Source organism: Zingiber officinale, chromosome 5B (genome assembly GCF_018446385.1).
Source record: "Zingiber officinale cultivar Zhangliang chromosome 5B, Zo_v1.1, whole genome shotgun sequence".
Classification (NCBI taxonomy): domain Eukaryota; kingdom Viridiplantae; phylum Streptophyta; class Magnoliopsida; order Zingiberales; family Zingiberaceae; genus Zingiber; species Zingiber officinale.
The window spans coordinates 94,018,066-94,039,048 of NC_055995.1; the positions used below are offsets into that span (position 1 = coordinate 94,018,066).

The 20,983-nt window shown below is 42.5% G+C and overlaps 4 protein-coding genes across 4 annotated transcripts; 3 read left to right on the top strand and 1 right to left on the bottom strand.

Moving 5' to 3' along the window:
- The first annotated feature begins 6,750 nt into the window (after positions 1-6,750).
- Positions 6,751-10,432, top strand: LOC121985035 (trihelix transcription factor ASIL1-like). Its single transcript, XM_042538275.1, has 2 exons — positions 6,751-7,804; positions 10,152-10,432. The coding sequence occupies exons 1-2, from the start codon at positions 6,928-6,930 to the stop codon at positions 10,163-10,165; spliced, it is 891 nt and encodes a 296-aa protein (XP_042394209.1). The 5' UTR covers positions 6,751-6,927; the 3' UTR covers positions 10,166-10,432.
- A 2,108-nt stretch (positions 10,433-12,540) lies between these two features.
- On the top strand, positions 12,541-15,211 carry LOC121985037 (GDSL esterase/lipase At4g10955-like). Its single transcript, XM_042538278.1, has 3 exons — positions 12,541-12,885; positions 13,197-14,198; positions 14,965-15,211. Exons 1-2 carry the CDS (start codon positions 12,701-12,703, stop codon positions 14,179-14,181), a joined length of 1,170 nt encoding a protein of 389 aa, XP_042394212.1. The 5' UTR covers positions 12,541-12,700; the 3' UTR covers positions 14,182-14,198; positions 14,965-15,211.
- A 412-nt stretch (positions 15,212-15,623) lies between these two features.
- On the top strand, positions 15,624-17,321 carry LOC121986838 (3-ketoacyl-CoA synthase 4-like). The gene is made up of 2 exons (XM_042540773.1): positions 15,624-16,325; positions 16,388-17,321. Exons 1-2 carry the CDS (start codon positions 15,624-15,626, stop codon positions 17,171-17,173), a joined length of 1,488 nt encoding a protein of 495 aa, XP_042396707.1. The 3' UTR covers positions 17,174-17,321.
- Positions 17,307-19,325, bottom strand: LOC121985036 (probable 3-ketoacyl-CoA synthase 20). Its single transcript, XM_042538276.1, has 2 exons — positions 18,735-19,325; positions 17,307-18,191 (listed from the first exon to the last, which is right to left on the bottom strand). The coding sequence occupies exons 1-2, from the start codon at positions 19,302-19,304 to the stop codon at positions 17,397-17,399; spliced, it is 1,365 nt and encodes a 454-aa protein (XP_042394210.1). The 5' UTR covers positions 19,305-19,325; the 3' UTR covers positions 17,307-17,396.
- Between the last annotated feature and the right edge of the window lie 1,658 nt (positions 19,326-20,983).

The following is a 20,983-nucleotide window of genomic DNA, read 5'->3' on the forward strand; positions in this document are numbered from 1 at the left end:
GACAAAATGTTGCAAAGGTTAATTTTAACTCTTCATTTTTTTTTTTTATTTGCAGGCATTTTTCGATAATATTTTTATAAAGAGAAATAACTTATCAGGAGGTAGAGACCGTACCTTACTTACTTGTCGATCCCGTAGCCTGAAGCTCCCCCTGAAGTGCGGCTTCCTTCTAATGTTGCTTCCCCTTCATCGATGCTCTCGATGCTCATTGAGGATGAGCTTGCTTCGTCTTCATCTTCTTGGTGACTTGCCACTAGCGCAAGTCTGGCGATGACTTCGATCTCTGACTCGGACGACGTTTCGTCCCACGTCGCCTTTAGATTTCGATGCTTTGTCTGGATTGGTCTTTTGTCCTTGCTCTTATCCTTATCCTTGTCCTTGCTCTTCAATTTAGGGCAGTTATCTTTCACGTGACCTTCTTCATTGCAATAGTAGCATCTTATCTTTCTTTTTCTTCTTTTATCACGCACTTGATTAAATTTATTAGTTTTAAATTTCCTTACCACGAATGTCATTTCGTTATCTTCGAGAGAAGTTTTTGATTCTGGTTCATCCATTTTTGCCTCTATGGTAATGTTGTACTTGGGCTCCTTCTTCATATCTGCACAACTTGTTTCATAAACTTAAAATGTTAAAAAAAATAACTAAAGTACTTATCTTTAAAGATATAATGAGTATCAATTAAGGATCGATACACATTCAGGAGTCCTAGGAAAGACGTTAAATGCGTACATTAGAAAATCTTGGTTGGTTATCTTTTCACCGAGATTCGTGAGTCCGGTGGTGAGTTCCTTGATCCTTGAGTGAAGATGTGCAACAGTTTCACCTTCTTCTAATCGGAGGTTATTGATCTAATTTTAGAGCAGATCCCATCTCGTAAATTTTGCTTCCGAGGTCCCTTCGTGTAGTTCTAGGAATTTCTCCCAAAGCTTCTTCGCTGACTCGTAAGCTCCGATCCAGTTGACTTCTTGAGGTGGTAAAATGCTAAGCAGATGAAACTCTGCTTTGTCATTTGTCACGAAGTCGTCTTGCTCTTTTTTCCTTCATTGGTATTCTTCTTTGCCCTCTGGTGCTACAAAATCAAATTTCATAATTAGTAATAAATCAAAATTTATCTTAAAGAATACCTCTATCTTTTTCTTCCAGTTCCCTAATTCTCTCTCGAACTTAGGTTGGCAGATACTTAGTCCGACCATCTCTTATGCTTCGATCGGTGGTTAGTTCTCTTGAAGCATCCTCGCTTTGATACTAATTGTAGACCCCTTGGCGGCCGACTAGAGGGGGTGAATAGCCTGCACAATAAATTTAAACAAAAACCTTTCTCGAACTTTACAGCTTGATTAAAACAAACACTTGCATAAATGAGTTAACTAACTATTTAAAAAAGAGAAAGAGGCACAGAAAGAGTTACTTGGTTTTCAATCAGGGGATTGCTAATCCAAAACAAATAAACTCACTATCAAATCTCCTTCAGGCGGAGAAGCCTCTTATAGCAGTTAAAGCATTCGAATATAAATCTAAACAAAAGGTATAACATTTACAAGTATTCTTCTCTATCTTTTTCAGTGTTATTTAGTTTCTGGGATTAGGGCTATATTTATAGCATTAATCGGAGCACTTGGAAAGATTCTAGGCGCCTAAACGTGGATAGAATTTTATCCTCATGGCACCGGATCATGACAGTGTGTGTTTCGATAATATTTTTGATCCAGGTGCCCGGAAGGGTTCTGGGCACCCGGACGGGTTCTAGGCACCCGGACGGGTTCTGGGCACCCGGACGGGTTTTGGGCACCCGGACGGGTTCTGGGCACCCGGACGGGTTCGAGCCGGCCCTCGCTGGGCGAGGCGCCCGGGAGGCGCCCAAGTGATCCGAGCACCCGAACCCAAAAGTCAACCTCTCATTGACTTTTCGGTCTTGGTCTTCGGCTCCGGTTTTGTTCGCTTGGGTCCAGGTCTTCTGCTCTGGTCGCTTGGGTGATTTTGGCCATCCGGAATAGGCTCACCCGAACCCATTGTTCGGCCTTCTCGAGCAACCTTCCGTTTCATCTTCTTGTCCCTTGGAAATGTCGCGCGCCTCCTTCTCGTCTGCCATTATACTATTTCACAGCACCTCGTCCCTCGGATGCACCAAGCCCGTCGACTCTCTCCCGTGCTGTCCTTCTCGTTAGCTGCATCTTTCACTCGACTTCTTGTACTCCTAAGTTCCTGTACATTTAGACACAAGACATCAAAACATAATAGAACCTAACTTGACTTGGTTGGTCACATCAAAACTATTTCGAGGTACTAACATCGCGTTGCCTTAAAGTTCGCTTCCCTAAGCTCCACTTCGTTGCTCCTCGTTAGGCGGTCCGTCTGATGCATCATCCTTCGCCAATCTCATGGACCCAAGCTATATGATGAGATTTTCTCACAACTTAGTTGCACCAAGTTCCTTATGTGTTTCATTAAGTCCTGCATGACTCAAACACATATCAAACCAATATGAAAGTCTAACTTAAACTCTTTAACACACACATCAAAACTATGATCGTACCCGATCAGACCTAGGTCAATTGCACCCACAATTTCGACGAAAGCACTCCACGTCAGTGCATTCCAAGCGCTCGGGGGTGGATCCAGGTGCCTAGATGGGATTATAAAAAGAGGGTTTGATCAGTAGATTGAATACATCAATTTGGACAACTTTAGCTCTTGCGTGTTGCTTTGAAAATGACTGTATGACACCAAAACGCTACCCCAAGGATGACTACGCACGAAGCTCCCATTTTAAAGTCGTCGATAACTTTAATTTTAATTCTTGTAATCTCTAATAGTTCTTGTACTTTAATTCTTGTAATCTCATTCAAACTACTAGTGGATTGCTCATCGAAAGCACTCAACAAGTACGAGTCTTAGTGTAGGAGTCGTCACAGGCTCCGAACTAAGTAAAAATAAACAGTGTTAGCGATTGTTTATTTTCCTTTACATTTATTCCGTTGCGTTATTCTGATCAAGTGATTTATAAAAAACATGAAAAGTCACGACTATTCACACCCCTCCCCTCTAGGGCATAGATCATACGCAGTGACTACTACTTTAAAGCCTACAATCCTTGATCACTTTCGATGGACAATCTAATATAGTTCTTCTATAGAAACAAATTTGTACAAGTATGAAAGAGGATGGTAATAATTCTACTATCTTCAATGAATAAGTGAAAGTATAAAAATAAAGGACTAATAACAATAGTAAAAGGTTGAGCGCAGTTGTTGGTGAGCCTCTTGGCATAGAAGTATCAGCACTTGCACAAGCAGGAACAGAATGAAGCAAAGAGTGAATTGAATCCTTCGACTTGGACCCAGAGGCCTTCTTTTATAGACAATGTTCAGTCAATTGATCCTTTCAGTCGACTATCCATCTATCTGTCGACTCGCACCTTTCCTTCTTTGCTTTCATCCAATCCATCTGATCTTGTAAATCATGTTATTCGGTCGATTGATCAAGCTTATCCGTCGATGAAACCTCTGAATTTCCTTTCCTGTGAGACCAGATTTGATTGTTTGTCATTTCATTTTTTGGATCGGTTGACTGATCTAAGGTTTTGGTCAACTGATAACACTGTGTTTTCAAGTTTGCAGAACATGATCGTATTTGTGTCACGCTGGCTAGATCGGTTGACTAAATCTCTTATTTGATCGACTAAACCCTCGATCAACTCAAACTTTGTTTAATCTATAAAATAAAGTCAGAACAACAATAATATACTAATAGTTACGCAAAACATAGTTAGACAAATATATAGATGCATGTATGAGAAAGTTGTGACTATCTTGATCTCAACTTAAAAACCTTCTGGTTTCTTTAGTTGAATCAATGCATATGGTTTGTCCCTGCCATGACACGACCTCACTACACTCCATGTAGGAGCTTACCTCAACTCATCTGTTAAACATCTGGTCCTACAGATCTGTTTGGACTTTCTCTGCTTAGTATCTGATCGCCTAATCCACTAAAACTTTTCCTACAATACTAAATTAGCACAACAACAATAACAATAATACAAAATAATGTCGGTAAAACTATTCTTAAGTTTACTAAAATTTGTTGGTCCGGTCGACCGCATGCATAGGGTTCACTCTTTCAAGATTTCTAACTAACTAGGGTTACCTTCTCTAGGGTTTTCCATTACCTAGTTTTACTCACTAGGACTTTCCACTGCCTGACTTCACTCACCAGGACTTTCACCACCTAATTTCACTCATTAGGACTTTCACTTTGCTTGGAGTTCACTCCTCCAAGACTTATCATTACCTAGGGTTACCTCCCCCTGTGATTTTCCTCTTGCCAAATATCATGTCACCTTGAACTGTTTGGACTTGCTAGTTAAATAGTAGACTACTCATCCTTGCAATCACTTGGTAGACTATTCACCCTTGCAGTCACTCGGTAGACTATTCACCCAACTAGGTCAACCTTGACCAACCTCCATTAAACAAATTATCAAACAAACACCAAAACCCTAAAGATTGATTGCACCAATAGAAAGATGGTCTTATCTAAGGCCTCACAAGGAAGAGGTTTAATAGAAGGATGGATGAAGAAATAACATTGATGTTGAGTGACCTTATGAGTAGACAATAACGGTGACCTGGGTCGAGATGGAGAGGCTATTAGCAACTGAGGTTGAGACATGAGTGATTTTGATGACTAAAGCCAAGACAGGGAGATGGTGCCAGAACCTGAGATTGAAGTTGAGCCAGATAGATGGTGTCGGGACTAAGGGCGAGGTAGATGATGTAGGGATCTGAGACTGAGGTCTAGAGGGTTTCGGTGACTGATGCGAGCCAAATAGATGGTTAGTAGTGAATGCCAAGACATGGAGGATGCCAAACTGAGATAGGATGTGTCGAAGTAATCTAGGTGCCCTAGGTTTTGATATTTGGACAAAAGTTTAAGTTAGATTTATTGTTGTATTTGATATGTATTGTGAGTGTGTAGGATACAGGTACAACAAGAAGAGTCCAAGTGTGATCTTGGCAAAGGAGGAAAGTCCAAGGGCGAGTCTTGGCAGTGTAAGTCCAAACATGTAGTTTTGGCAACGTAAGTCCAAGTGTGACTTGGTAATGGATGAAGTCCCGGAGGCACGGCCTATTGCCAAAGAAAGATTCGACAATAATGACAAGGCGGATGGAAACTCTAGAAGGCAAGGCGTGAAGGATGAGGAGGCATATGAGGGACACAAGGCTGATGGAGGAGGTTAGAAGGCTAGGTCTAGATTATGTGGGTAAGGACGAGTGCATGAGAGACTAAACTCAAGACAAAATTCTAGGTTACCGTAGCAATCACTATAGCATTACTGTAGCAGTAGACTGATATTTTCGTCAGTTGATCGATATCGAGCCGTTGGTCTGTAACAATCAAAATCCCCGAAAGCCAGTCGATTGGTGGCGAAAACATTGCTTGGATGTTTCCATCCGAACTTTATTTAATGGAGCTCGGGATGCTTGAGTAAGGTGACGAAATTAGTGGTAGTTAAACCTAATTAGAGTCTCCAAGTGCTCAAGTGATATAGTGTGGTCTTGTGTGAATTGTGGTAAGATTTTTCTACCCAAAAGGAGCTATGTAAGCTAGCCGGAAGTTCTCCGAAGAATCATCCACCGATGGATTGGGATCGTCCACCTTATGGACAACCGTGGAGTAGGAGTAAGTGATCTCTGAACCATATTACATAAACGTATTAGAAGTTTGATTGTCTTGGTTATTGCCTCTAGGTTTAGCTTTCATTTGCTTGTTTTATTTTGTATTTCCACTGTTCACTAACAAACGTAAGAATTGACGATTTGGGTGACAAGCTATTGTTCCCCTCTAGCCACATCAAGGTCCCAACAGTATCGGGATTTGAAACTGAAGTTTGGAGAGTGTCGACGATTGAGGGTGAGACAGATGGTGTAGGGATCTGAGACTGAGGTCTGGAGGATTTTGGTGACTTATGTCGAGCCAAATAGATGGTTAGTAGTGAAAGCCAAGACATAGAGGATGTCAAATTGAGATAGGATGTGTTGAGGTCAAGCGTTAAAACATGGAGGATGTTAGGATCAAAGGCGAGATTGAAACCATATCTGTGACTGAATCCAAGAATGATATCAAAATCTGAAGCCGAGTCATAGATAAACATCAGTGAACTGAGATTGAACCAGAGAGAAGTGTCGAGATCAGGACTTGAGACAAGAACCATTATGATGGTCTTGCTCTTAACCAAATTTAATCTATGGGACGAGTGTACTAATCGATTCCATCGTACCTGAGTTTCGTAGATCAATATAACTCTTGACTCCATGAGACACATGATGTCTAACTTTGAGTTATCTGACTTATTTTAATTTTTAGATTTTATATAAACTATTTATTTGGTTACATAATGTATTTTTATTTAGTTATATTATATGCCGTGAGTTAGTTTAGTCTTTAAAATTATTTTAACTAATAATTTTTCCACAAGTTTACTTGTGTATTTATATTTATTATACTAATTTTTTAAAATGTAAATTGATTTATAAACTAACATATCTTTAAACTTAACATCGTAATGAGATGTTTTAAATATTTTTTATATTTTAAATATGTTTAAAAAGTTAGTATTAAGTATTTAAAAATTAAAAAATTCCAACTAACTCCTAATTTTTCTGTCAATTAGTTAAGTAGATACACCGCCGCAGCGCACCGCATCACATTACGTCGGCGAACCAACGGCCATATTATCCCAATCAACACCCTCCAACATTCGACACGTGTCCCACAGGCTCCCCCGCCCTTAAGCCGGAGCCTTCCGCCTCTTTTATCAATGTCTTATTCATCCTCAAGCCTAACCCTAACGCCGACCATCGTCAATCTATAGCGATCCTATTTCCAGCGCCGGCAGAGATAGAGAGAGACGAGGAGGATTCGATGATGGAGAAGAGGGAGGCCTCGGCGACGAGGCCGCCGAACCCAGCGATGCCGTACCGAGAGGACTGCTGGAGCGAGGGCGAGACGTCCGCCCTCGTCGACGCCTGGGGAGACCGCTATATTGAGCTCAACCGTGGGAACCTCCGCCAGAAACAGTGGCAGGAGGTCGCCGACGCAGTCAACTCCCGCCGCGGCGCCGGTCGCAGGCCTCCCCGCACCGATGTCCAGTGCAAGAACCGGATCGACACGTTGAAGAAGAAGTACAAGGTCGAGAAGTCCCGGGTCGCCGACGGCTCCGAGAGCCAGTGGCCCTTCTTCTCCCGGCTCGACTCGCTCGTTGGATCTGCGCCGCCTCCATCCTCGAAGAAGCAATCCGTCTCGCCGCCGCTTGCTCTGGCTCTCCCTTTTCATCGGAAAGCTTCCTCCTTGCCAGTCGCCTCCGCGGTGCGACCGACAGAGACGAAGAAGAAGCGTACGGCAGTGGCCTCTTCTGCCGTAGACAACCCTTTCTTTAGGCGCGCTGCTGCGGCGGCCGCAGCTGCTGCAGAAGACGATGAGGATGTCGATGAGGAGGAGGAAGAAGAGGAGGAGGAGGAGGAGGGATCTGGCTCTCTATCGAGGTCATCTTCACGGTCTGGAAGAGGGTTGAAAAGGGAGAGGGAAGAAGAAGGCAGCGGGATTCGAGAACTGGCTAAGGCAATCATGAAATTTGCGGAGATATATGAGAGAGTGGAGGAGTCAAAGCAGAGACAGACGATAGAGTTGGAAAAGCAGCGGATGGAGTTTGCTAAGGCGTTGGAGTTCCAAAAGATGCAGATCGTCGTGGATTCACAGGTGCAGCTTGCGAAGATTAAGCGGGCAAAGCGATCTGATACTGGTAAGAGATACTCTGGTTATTCCATCCTACCATAGTTCATTTGTAGGATCCGTTCCTTTTTGTGAGTACTCTTAATTTATTGTATGTGTTGAAATTTCCATATACTCTTAATATATAAAAAAAAACTTCCAGAATTTCCGAATTGTGGGAATTTCCCAGATAAATCTAGTCAAATAGGGGAGGCAAATCCTAAGTTTTTTTTGGTTCAATTATTTACTTTTCTATCTTCTTCAATTTATTCTTCTCACAAATGGTTAATGGTCCTCAATTGTGAGTGATTTAGAAGTTCAATATTGGCTGGAATCAATATGATGATTAAGTACAAAATATGGAAGGATGTGAAAATATTATATAAAATCTATCTTTCATATTCTAAGGAAGTTCTTCTGGACGTGGTGTGCGAGAAGATGTATATTGAAATAATTGAGTAAATTTTGATGGAACCCTAATGCTCAAGCAAGATTTCTATGAGGCAGCAACCTTCATCAATACCCATATTGTTAAATATGAAATAATCATGTTGGAACTTGAGAATTCTTGAGATTGTAGTTGGCGTGGTGGCTTTTGGTCATTTTGTTTTTCTTGTTCCCATCTTACACGTAGCAACAATTTCAGAAACCTTGAGATAAGGTAAATATCAGATCTCTTGGAGATGAAATTTCTCTTGTTCAAGAATGCAGTCAACATATGTGCTCTGTGGAGTTGTCAATGTTGGTGGAAATGCTCTAGTTCTAAGGGCAAGGCACAAAGAATTAGACCAGGTAATAATGAGGTCTTGTTTAGGCTGAAGGATATTATGTATGGGTACTACAACTTACAGAACAAGTATTTTGTCACTAAGCATGCAAGACAGACTCTAAATACAAGGTAAATTGCAGTGATAGTTAAATAGGGTAAAGTATTGATAGTAACAAGCGGATCTAACAAGGAATCATTGATGCTTTCTTGTCTCAATGAGTTTAAATAAGGTTTCTCACAATAGGTGTCTATGTAGTGAAATCATGAATTTAAATATTGTATTGTCAATATTTTTCACATGGGGTGATACTCAACACTTTTGCAAACATCGCTACAAAATAACTTGATTCAATAAATTTTAAAGCACTGTGTCATCGAGCTACAAAGCAAAAGGTAAATATAAATTATTGACATTACAAACTGAATCAAGTTTTTTTGATGTGCAATATAAATGTAGTTTCAACAGTATGAAAACTGGGAAATTTACAGTTCTGAGACCTCTTATTGAAACTTGTCTATGGTGATATGTATATTTATTAAAAAATGTATTCTAGCACATTCATGCTAGTGTCAACCATGGGGATATGAGTTGGCATTGCTATGGTATCATTCTGGTTTACAAATTGAGACCAGTGCCGGCACCAAGATGTAAAACGTCGAGTCAAATTGTGCATATTGAAGATGCTTGGACCTACTTTAGCATATAAGATGCTTTTATATCTTCTAGAAACTGTGGCCCTCATTAGTGATAGATATTATTCATTCAGCTTATTCAAGAAGTTCTGTTTTTCATAACTTGTCAAATAGCTAGTCTCAAGTGTCAATATTTTGATGGATTGATGTTCTTCTAGTCTCAAGTGTTAAGTCTGCCTATGCCTTGAATGTATTTCCTCCTTTCTTTAACATTGATAGATTGAATCAAGACTTCTGCCTTGAATGTATTTCCTCCTTTCTTTAACATTGATAGATTGGATCAAGACTTCAGTATGTTGAACTGAAAAGCTAGATCTCAGACTGAAATTTAAAAATGGAAAAACTTAACTGCCGTAATTAGATAATTTGATGGATTTTAAGCAAATACGTCATTTCAAATATTTCGATGAGCTGGGTTTATTCGTTCCATGTTATGGAGATCACACTTCCAGTTTCTTTATACAGCAAGTTAGGATGCATTATGGTTCAACTGTTGTGTAGTCTACAAAACTATTACTGGTAGAACAGTCATTTACCTGGCTGGATTGAGGCACTATCAAAATTTAGATTCTCTTGCTGATATGTTACTGATTCTTAATATGTTGACTTATAGCCTATAGGTAATGCATGAGATACATACAATTTGACCTGATATTCTTCATGATCAATCAGGTTGTGATTGCTCGTAGCAATTCTGTTAATGGAGCTGCATGAAGCTTCAAAATCACAAACATGAAATTTGATTTTTCATGTTCAATTGTCTACAACATTAAGTTTCAATTCCTGTTTCGTAATTGCGATGGACTATGTTCATTGTCCTTATTATTGCACTGTAAACTGATGAATTAACCATGTAAATTTCCTTTTGTTCCATCTCTTTCATTCATTTGTGTTTTGTTTTTTCATCTTTCTCCAGACAGTTACTCCTAGCTGGCTAATTGAAGAGGAAAGAAAATGTTGGTGCACTGGGACTACTGCCTTTCAAGAAGCATTGTAGCTGGTTCGTCATAGGTTATTAGCAAGCAGTCGAAGATGAACAAACTTGCTCGCCACTCAACTTAGCAAAACAATTATATGTATATCCAGATTAGGTTATTTCATAGCGTGTTTACTTTGAGGAGGATATTATTATATTTTTCATTTCCCGTCTATGTAAACATTGTCAGTGTTACCAACGAGTTGGAAGTCCTTCGCTTATTTTCCTTTTGATAGATAGTTGAAGTACCATTTACCGTCTTTCCTTTCCTATTTTTCTAAGTAAAATAAAAACTATTAGAGTAAAAAAAGTGATAATGGTGGGTGCAAGAAGTATTAGATGATTGAATTTAAGTTTTGATAAATGATTGAATTTAAGTTTTGATAATGGTAAAATGTTTAAGTTAAGGTTTATTGTTATTTTAATAAATTTAACTAATTGTGTAAGAAAGTTTTAAGTAATTTTAGGCAAGGTGAAAGTTCTAGTTGAGGTTAGGCAAAGAAGTTTTTTTGGACATTAAATAGGTGGAAAGGTCTAGTTGTGGCTAGGCAAGAAAGTCTTGATTCATGAGATTGGGTGAAGTTTTAGCAGGTTGAGAATGTCGAATAAAAATCTTAGAGTCTAGTCAAAATCTTAGGGTCGAGGACATTAGGTGAAAGCTTTGGGGGTCGCAATCACTAAGTGGAAGATTGAATGAGTCAGGATTTGGACGTCCAGCTGAAAGTCCTGAAGTCTTGAATGTTGAGCAAAAGTTTAAATGATCTGGAGAATTGATTTGGCAAAAGTTAAATTCTTTTGAGAGGAATAGGTAAGAATATGTTTCTCGTCGAGGGAATAGTAGACGTCAGTTCGACCTAAAGTTAAGATCGAGCAATCACAGGACTATCAAATTATATTATGTTTGGTTTTTCTAACTTTTGGTGCAAGATATTGAAAATAGAAGCTGATTGAAGAAGGAGCTCCAAGTACCTAGACTTTAATTCTGTGGTGCGGGATATTGAAATTGGAAACTGGCTAAAGAAGGAGCTCTAGGCACCTAGACTGTATCTAGGCTCTCGGACATCTAGGTGTCCGGACTGGGTCTAAGTGTCGGGACTAAGCTGAATCTAGGCACCCGAGCGAGCTAAGGTGGCACACGCTAATTTGTTGGCACACGTCACAGTCCAGGTGCCAGGATAGGCCCAGGCACCCGGAGATAGATAAAGTTTTCAGATAGAGTTTCAATGAGACTACGCCACATCAGCCATGTGGAGGCGATCGGGGACTAGTTCAGGCGCCCCAGGTCCAATCCATGCACTTAGATAGGGCTATAAAAGGAAAGTTCGACCAACACCTTGAACATAATTTTTACTATGACTTTTTCTCCTGTGCGCTGCTCGAAAGATGACTCTTCAATGTCTGAATGTGCGCTGCTCGAAAGATGACTCTTCAATGTCTGAATGCTACTCCAACGATGACTATGCACAAGCTCGTACTTCAAAGCCATCGGTATCGTTTACTTTCGACTACTTGTACTTTAAAATTACATTTGTAACCATTCAAATTATTAGTGGTTTGTTATTGAAAACACTCTCACGTGCAAAACTTGGAGTATGAATCGTTATAGGCTCTGAATCAAATATAAAAGCTTGATTTCCTTTTTATTTTTCTTTCTTATGTTCAATGTTCGATTCTCTAATAATTTTATATAAAAATATAAAAAATCATAAGTATTATTTAACTCTTCGAGTATTTTCGATCCTATATAATATTTATTCCAGACAATCTACTATCGCCAATCTCTTGCTTTATATAGATATTTTATATTTGATTTAACAATCCCAAAGTTCCCTCTAATACCATCAAATAAGGAATAAGTATCTCTTTTGTTTTGGGTATTCTTTCATAATGAATAATTACCATAGCTTTTTTTTATTATTATTTTTAGGATAAATTTTAATTATTATATTTATATAAAAAAATGGTAAGAGGAAGTCAAAAATACCCACTCTAAAAATTATTTTCAATTTCTAATTTATTTTAATTTTTACAAGACATCTTAATAAAAAATTTTAAAAAAAGTAGGTTAAGGGAGGATTATCATCCTCCTTTAATGAAGAAATTAAAATAAAATAAATTTTTAGGCGAGAAAAGAAAATGGGGGAAAAAGGAAACCCTTCGTTCAACGATTGAAGTGAACGCATGAGGTGAAACATCGCCACCTGGCAAACTGATTCCAAATATGACCGTTGGGAGCGAGGCCGAGGTTCCCGTTTGGCGTTTACGTTTGCATTTCTTCTTTATTTTAATTTTTAAAGGTTTTTTTTTTCTCTACAAAACAAGAAGAATAGATTCCGATCCATCATTTCTGTATTCTCCGCCGCTACTCTTCTTCTGCTTTATTCTTCGATCGAAACTTTTCATCCTTTCTTTCGTCGTCGTCGGCAAGAATTCCAACCCCAAGAATCCATCCACTTGTGGCAGCGGAGGAAGTGTGGAGAGTTGGGCTCATGGCGAAGGGCTCCTTGGCGACGGTTAATGCAGGAGCAGCAGGAGGAGGAGAGGAAGGGAAGAAGAACGCGGTCGAGGTGATGGCGGTGGCGGCGGTGGAGGTTGCCCACCCGTACGACTTTCATGTGTCCGGCCCCCGAAACTTCTCCTCCCCCAACTGGAAAGATCTCATCCGCTCAAGCTGGTTCGTTTCATCTTCCCTATTTACTGCAACCCTTGCTTCCGTTTCATCAAATTTGTGCTTCTTTCTTCATTTCTCGAGGGTTTCGGACTAAGCTCAGGATTTTCACTGAAATAGGGATCTTCTGCCTTAGATTTTTGGTGGACAAATGGATTGTAGTGTTTTGTCGCTTGCAAAGTCTTTCTTTTTTTCCATATTTCTCTAGTTTTTTATCCAACAAATCTGATGCATATTGTCCTGATGCATATTTCCAAATATGCTGATCTTGTTAATCTGAATTTTGTAATACTGATTCTTTATCCTTTTCATGTCAGGAGAGATCCAAACTACAAAAGGATGGTAATGGCTTGTTTCATACAGGCCGTTTACTTGCTAGAGCTAGACAGACAAGAAAAGAGAAATGCAGAGAATGGACTTGCTCCAAAATGGTGGAAAACCTTCAAATATAAACTAACACAGACTCTTGAAGATGAGAGAGATGGATCCATATATGGCGCAGTCTTAGAATGGGATCGATCTGCTGCGTTATCAGATCTTATATTGATGCGACCAGCTGGAGCTCCAAGGGCTGTACTAGCACTCCGGGGCACGTTACTGAAGAGTCCAACTATTAGAAGAGATTTAGAAGATGATCTTCGCTTCCTGGCTTGGGAAAGCTTGAAAGGTTCAGTTAGGTATCATGGAGCTCTGCAAGCACTTAATGCCATGGTTGAAAACTTTGGCAGCAACAATGTGTGCATCGGTGGGCATTCCCTGGGAGCTGGATTTGCTCTACAAGTGGGGAAAACATTGGCCAAACAAGGTGTTTTTGTGGAGTGCCATTTGTTCAATCCACCTTCTGTATCGTTGGCAATGAGTATAAGAAATATGGGTGAGAAGGCCGGCTTTCTCTGGAGAAGAATTAAGAGCAGTTTGCCCTCAAAGGGTGAAACTTCTCTTGATGCAAAGGAGAAAAATTCTGTGAGTTGTGCGAAGGTATTTGGTACCGAGACAAAGAAATGGGTACCACATTTGTATGTGAACAATAGTGACTACATTTGTTGTTATTACAATGACACTAGTGGTACTGCTGTTGCTACTGATGTTAGCACAGAGAAAGCTAAAATGAGTAATGGTCATGGAGAAGCAATGGCCAAGCTTTTTGTCATGTGCAAAGGGCCACAGAAGTTTCTTGAAGCTCATGGGTTGGAGCAGTGGTGGTGCGATGAAGTAGAACTCCAACAGGCACTTCATAACAGTAAGCTGATAAATATGCAACTAAGGTCTTTATATTCGGCTCCAGCCTCTGGAAAGTTATGATCCAACCTCAAATAATGGTATCAAATCCTCCTTATTCTTCCTTGAATATGAGATTGTATTATATTCTATTCTCGAGTATGTTTCCATTTTTGTTGTTTTGATTTATTCCTTTCCATATGTCAAGATTCTCTTGGTTCTATTCCTCCAATATTAATCTATCTATTTGTGCATAAGAATGGCCACTGTTTTACAACTCAGCCAAAATTTTCTAGTTGAAGTATCAACTTCTCAAGAGAGTTTAGTGATGTCTATGCTTTATTACATATATGTGCTCATTCTAATTCTTGTTTCTTTGTTTGGTTTGTCTTGGATTGTTTATCAGATGAGGGATTTGTGTTATTAAGTGGACTAGGTTTCACTAAGAAACAAAAGAAATATTGAATATGTGAAAAAGATTGAGGCAACTCATCATGGGGAATGATACATTTGTCATGCAGTTGAAACTTGCCATCCCAAAATTTTGGGGAAATTAACAACACTTAAGTGAGTTAAAAGCAATAAATTATGATCTCACATAAAATGGCATTCTCTTGCATCTGTAGGACTGGATCTCTTTGACCAAGTAAATTATACTTGTTACATAAAAAATTTGTCTAAAGCTTTGCTTCACCTTTTCCTTCTCATAAGTGAACTAGCAACTTACCAGCAGTGCCCTCATCGTTTTTTTTTTAGCTTTATGGAATCGACTTTAGTAATTTATCCATCATTGAATACGTGGATACTATGTTGCATTCAAGTGCCTTTTTCTTCTTCTATGAGATCGTTTAAGTTTATACCTTTCAGGCATTAATGTAGCTGCGCAGTACATTTCCCTCAAGTCTAGCAACCATGAAATAACATTTTGTTGTGGAGACCTCTTGTCCTCTTGATCTGGTTGTTCTTCAACCTCATCAGATGCTGGAGTTGGAGAAGGTGCTCGTTTCTCAACAAATTTTCTGATGCATATAAATGTTTTAGAACATATATATTGAAGCACAAATGTACCGTTTGGTTTGGATGACTTGAGTTGTAAATGTTTAGAGAACAAAAATAAAAACAGATGGATGATGATGTTTCACTTGCTTTAATAAAGTGGTTCTGGAAGTCTATGCATTCCAGTTATTGTATATTTCATGCTTGCTCATAGAATTTCTTTTGTGAATGGAAATTGAAGAACAACCAACTGACTGAAGAACAATCTCAGCTAGTGCATGATATTTATCTAATGGTTTGTGTGTGTGTGTGTGTGTGTGTGGCTTATTCATCACGTTGTCGCAGCCTTCTGGGACTCTGCTTCTACCGCCAGTTTATTTCCTGTGAATCAAAGCACACGGCGCGCGTTCCCCAGTTGCCAAATTCTCCGTCTCCCTTCTCCGATCTTCACGTATAAATAATCTCCAAGACCCGAAATCGATCTTCAATATCTAAATTAGATCTTCAAGGTAAAGATACAAATCCAATCCATGAAGGGGAGCAAAGCGGCGAGCTTTAAGCTGCACGCCAATCTGGCCTACTGCTACATCGTCGACCAATTTCTCACCCTCTCCCTACTCGTCTCCGCCGCCGCCATGACGATGGCCGCGATGAAGCTTGACTGGTTTCTTGAGCTCTGCTTCCAATGGGACGACAGAGCTCACCTGCTCTTGCTGCTCCTCGTCCTCGTCGTCGCCGGAGTGTCGTTATATCTCATAATGAGCCGGCCGCGCGACGTCTACCTGGTGGACTTCGCTTGCCACCTGCCTCCGGCCGACCTTAAGCTCTCCGTCAAGATGATGGAGGAGCGGTTGCGCTCCAGCGGCAAGTTCGACGACGAGACGATCGAGTTCCAGCTCAAGCTGTTCGGCCGCTCCGGCATCGGCGAGGAGTCCTACGTCTCGCCGGCGTTTCATCAGGTGAGTCTCTGCCACTCCATGGAAGCTGCCCTCGCAGAGACCCAGCAAGTTATCTTCGACGCCCTCGACTCCCTCTTCGCCCGCACCGGCCTCCGGCCCCGCGACGTCGACCTTCTCATCGTCAACTCCAGCTTCTTCAACCCCACCCCCTCCATCTCCGCCATGATCGTCAACCACTACCGCCTCCGCTCGAACGTCCGCACCTTCAACTTGGGCGGCATGGGCTGCAGCGCCAGCCTCATCGCCGTCGACCTCGCCCGCGACCTCCTCCAGGTGTGTCCCACTCGATCGGCTTTTGCATCTCCATTTATATACTTATATTTTTAATGATTAAGGTGCACAATCCGGCCTACGCCATCGTCGTTAGCACCGAGAACCTCACCTATAACTTGTACGCCGGCCGCCGCCGGGAGATGCTGGTGCCCAACTGCATCTTCCGCAGGGGCGGCGCAGCTGTGCTGCTTTCCAACCGCCGCGCCGACAGAAGCCGCGCCAAGTATAGACTAACCCACGTTGTGCGCACCCACCACGGGGGCGACGACAAGGCCTACCGCTGCGTGTTCCAGGAGGAGGACGAAGAGGGGAACATAGGCGTGGCGCTGTCCAAGGACGTGATGCCGGTGGTCGCAGGCGCGCTCCGCGACAACCTCTCGGCGCTAGGCTGGCGGGTGCTGCCGCTGGCGGAGCAGCTAAGGTTCCTGGCGGAAAAGGCGGTGGCCGCGATGACGAAGAGGAAGGCGGCGCGTGCGCCGGACTTCAAGAGGGCGTTCGAGCACTTCTGCTTCCACGCCGGCGGGAAGGCGGAGATCGATAAGCTGGCGTCGGGCCTGCGGCTCCGGCCCATCGACGCGGAGCCGTCGCGCATGACGCTGCACCGCTTCGGCAACACGTCGTCGAGCTCCATCTGGTACGAGCTGGCCTACATCGAGGCGAAGGGGCGGGTGCGGAAGGGCCACCGCGTGTGGCAGATTGCCTTCGGCAGCGGCTTCAAGTGCAACAGCGCCGTCTGGCAGGCCATGCGCGACGTCACGCTGCCGACCGACGGCCCGTGGCTCGACTGCATCCACCTCTACCCGGTGCCAACGCCCGACGACCATCTCCCTCCGCAGTCGCACAGGTAAGAACGGTTACGTATCCAACACGAAAGATCTAAGCTCGCCGTCAAATCAATCAATAATTTCCCGACAATTATATAATCTTTTGTGCCCATTGATTAGTATAGATATAACTGTAATTCAAGCGAAATCGATCATCTTGTAGCGCTTTGACAGTAATTCAATTAACTAAAAATGGTGCTCGACTGAAACAGATGCATATATCGTATATATATTATACATTCCGAAATTACGGCGCCAGCGGCGCCTCTTTGGGCACGTGGACGGGGAACTTGCTGATCTCGTCCCGCCACGGATTGCTTTTGGCGTGGTCGGCGGTTTCGATCGTTTTCAGAGATCGCCACACGGCGCTGTTGCACTTGAAGCCGGAGCCGAACGCGATTTGCCAAACCCGGTCGCCGCACCGGATTCGGCCCTTGGCCTCGCAGTAGGCCAGCTCGTACCACAACGAGCTGCTCGAGGTGTTCCCGAAGCGGTACAGCGTCATCCTCGACGGCTCCATGTGCCACGGCGACAGCCGCAGGCTCTTCTCCAGCTCCTCCAGCACCGCGCGGCCGCCGGCGTGCACGCAGAAGTGCTCGAAGGCCGTCTTGAAGTCCGGCACGTAGCCGGCGGCGGCGGAGCGGGCCTTGAAGACCTTCTTGAGCACCAAGGCGGCGAGGAAGAGGAGCTGCTCGGAGAAGGGGAGGACAAGCGGGCCCAGCGTGGAGATGTTGACCTTGAGGGCGGCGCCGGCGACGGCCATGAGGTCCTTGGAGAGGGCGATGCCGAGCTTCCCCTCCTCGTCCTCGGCCTGCGTGACGCAGGAGTAGCTGCGGTCGTCGGCGCCGCGGTGGGTGCGGACGGCGTGGAGGAGCTGGTAGTGGGCGCGGCGGCGGTCGCAGTGGCGGTTGGAGAGGACGATGGCGGCGGCGCCCATCCGGAAGAGACTGTTGGTCACGAGCATGGAGCGGTTGTTGCCCAAGTAGGCGTTCAGCGTTATGTTCTCGGTGCTCACCACCAGCGCGCAGCTATTCGGGTGCACCTGCACCGCACCGCACCGCACCAAATTAAAACGCAACAGGTAAAGTCAATCTTCAGATTTCAGTTTGACCAGTCACGCAATTGATTCCTTTCTGACTTGTTAATTACTCGCGAGGCATTAAAGTTCTTGAATTTATTGGCATCTGCATGATTCAATGCAAGATGAATGACGACCCCAGATCCCAGATCCCTGTTCCAAAATAAGTAGATAGGAGATAGACTATTTACCATTGCGGTTGACGATTCAACCATAATTTAACCGTAATTGATTATAATTTCTCTTTAGATTCACTTGGTCCATTATCCGTCACCATCTAAATTATAACTTGGAGGGACAATAATAAATCTAAAGAGGGATCGTATTCAATTACGACCAAATCCGATTGAATTATAAATGGTCCATCCTCATCCTCAAATGGATGGATCGTCAATGAAAAATACAGTTTTGGAATGGACAAACATGAACTTTGAAGTTAGAATGGCAAAAAAACAAACCAACAAATTCATAGAATTTGACGTGACAAGAACGTGTAGGATCACGTACCTGAAGGAGATGCTTGACGAGATCAATGGCGATCAGGCCGGCGCTGCAGCCCATCCCGGCCAAGTTGTAGCTGACGACGTCGCTCCGCATCTTGTAGCGGTTGACGATCATGGCGGCGTACGACGGCGTCGGGGTGTAGACGCTGCAGTTGGTCACCACGATGTCGACATCCCGCGCCGCCAGCCCGGTCTTGCGGAGCACCTCGTCGACCGCCGGGAAGACGACCGCCTCGGCCTCCTCGCGCGCCGTCCGGAAGGTCATCTCGACGGGCCGGCTCAGCAGCGACGCCGGGATGTAGGCCGCGTCGCCGATGCCGCACCGCTCCAGCATCCGCCGCTGGAACGCCACCGTCTCGTCGGTGAACTCGCCGGCGCTGGTGAACTGAGCCATGATCCGGCCGCGCGTCGCCGCGTAGGCCTCGCTCGGCTTGACGCAGGCGAAGTCCACCAGGTAGACCGGACGCGGCCGGCGCGTCAGGCAGAGAAGGCCAATGGAAACCAGCAGGGTCGAGCTAGCGACCGCCGACGAGGTAGAGAGGCAGGAAAGGAGGGCTGCGAGGAGGCAAGGCATGCACAAGTAGAGAAGCTTCACTGCTACTGCCATTGTTGATGTCTGAGAAGAAGACGACGACTCAATACGTGCATTTATAGCGCAAAAAAGAGCAAACGTACTGTCAAAAGATCCTCTGTTTCACTCTGTTTTTCAACAACAACAAAAAAAAAAAAGAGGACATCATTAAGGTTTGCAACAAATCTTACGACTTTAACCAAATACTCATCTATCTAATTAATTAGGGATTGCCGGAATATAATTAACAAGGACCACCAAATGAATATAATTAATCTTATTTCATATTCGTCTATATATCATTATCAACTGTGTGGAAAGAACCTGTGGATATGCGGCTGCAAAGCAATGCCTGAAGAAGAGCAGAGCATGAACAGAGCCGTATCAATATCATAACTGCGTCTCAGTGGATTGCATGTGGTTTCCAGTCATAAACAGAAGAGAGAAAACAAGGGGAATGAATGATTCTGCTTATAATAATATTTAGATTACATTTCTGAAACTAGTCCTTAAATTGGGTGAGTGATTAATCGATAAGTCTTTGTATGGGCGGTGCACTCGGCGCCCATGCTCTTGCGATCTGTAGCAATTAGTGGGAGAACTCCCAGAGTGGAAGTAATTGCGAGATGAAGCTGAAAATGACATTATGGAGAGCTTCTTCTCGAGACAATCAATCATGAAGTTGCGTAGGATCTCTGATTCTCGAGCACGGGAAGAAGTGTGTTGTGTAAACGTTCAGTGAGTGTTCTAGTTTCGTGGTTGATACGAAGATGATACTCGACATAACAAAGAAGACCTCCAAAGATGGTTGGGAATGAATTTAGAGTTTAGCGGGGTGCAATTGCTCCTTTGATCATGTGATGATGTGACGAAATACTTCTTTTGTGTGGTAAAATGATCTTTTTCTAGCTTAAGAATTCTGATAAAGATCAAAAGGATCTCCTTTTTTTTATTGGAATTATCAAAGGATTTCTTTTTTTTTTCCCATCAAAACGATATCCCATGATGCGTCACTACAATTTTATTTTCAAAATTATCCTTACTATACTTCAATTCTGATCGATACAAATAAACTATGTTGTATTAGGTATAATTATGACGGTTATAATATAAACATTTCAACTCTGACTAATATTAGTATTTCATCCCTGGTTAACACTAATTAAATTATGTTATAATAACATTAATAACAATGTCTTGCAGTAACTATATTTCATAGTTCTTGTAATATGGACATTTCATCCTTAATCAATATTAATTAACATATATCAATATCATGTTATAACAGCTACGAATTATAACTTTATAACGGCTACCACATAGATAGCTAGCAAACACGAAATCTTAACTCTTATAATTGTATAACAGATATAATATTGTAGCTAATGTAATAGCACATGATCCGATCTGAGATGAAGGGGTGAGATGTCTCAGTAAAATAATCATGGTCAAGTAATTTCGACCGGCTGATTATAAGTTAAGTTGGTCTTCTTTAAATCAATCTTTTTCTAAGTCAAGTTTATCAGGAGGTTAGTTTCTTTAGGTCAAGTTTCAATAGACTAATTTTCTTCGGGTCATCTTTCAATAGACCGACTTTGTTCAGGTCGGCTTCAAATAGATTGACTTCTTTCGTATCGACTTTCAATACACCGACTTCCTTCAAGTCGGCTTTCAATAGCTCA

What these genes read in the sequence shown, in the direction of transcription:
- LOC121985035 (XM_042538275.1), top strand. Translation starts at nt 6,928, where the DNA reads ATGATGGAGAAGAGGGAGGCCTCGGCGACGAGGCCGCCGAACCCAGCG.
- LOC121985037 (XM_042538278.1), top strand. Translation starts at nt 12,701, where the DNA reads ATGGCGAAGGGCTCCTTGGCGACGGTTAATGCAGGAGCAGCAGGAGGA. An exon ending in GATCTCATCCGCTCAAGCTG is followed by an intron (nt 12,886 to 13,196) that starts GTTCGTTTCATC and finishes TTTTCATGTCAG; the next exon opens with GAGAGATCCAAACTACAAAA.
- LOC121986838 (XM_042540773.1), top strand. Translation starts at nt 15,624, where the DNA reads ATGAAGGGGAGCAAAGCGGCGAGCTTTAAGCTGCACGCCAATCTGGCC. An exon ending in TCGCCCGCGACCTCCTCCAG is followed by an intron (nt 16,326 to 16,387) that starts GTGTGTCCCACT and finishes TTAATGATTAAG; the next exon opens with GTGCACAATCCGGCCTACGC.
- LOC121985036 (XM_042538276.1), bottom strand. Translation starts at nt 19,304, where the DNA reads ATGCCTTGCCTCCTCGCAGCCCTCCTTTCCTGCCTCTCTACCTCGTCG. An exon ending in TCGTCAAGCATCTCCTTCAG is followed by an intron (nt 18,192 to 18,734) that starts GTACGTGATCCT and finishes GGTGCGGTGCAG; the next exon opens with GTGCACCCGAATAGCTGCGC.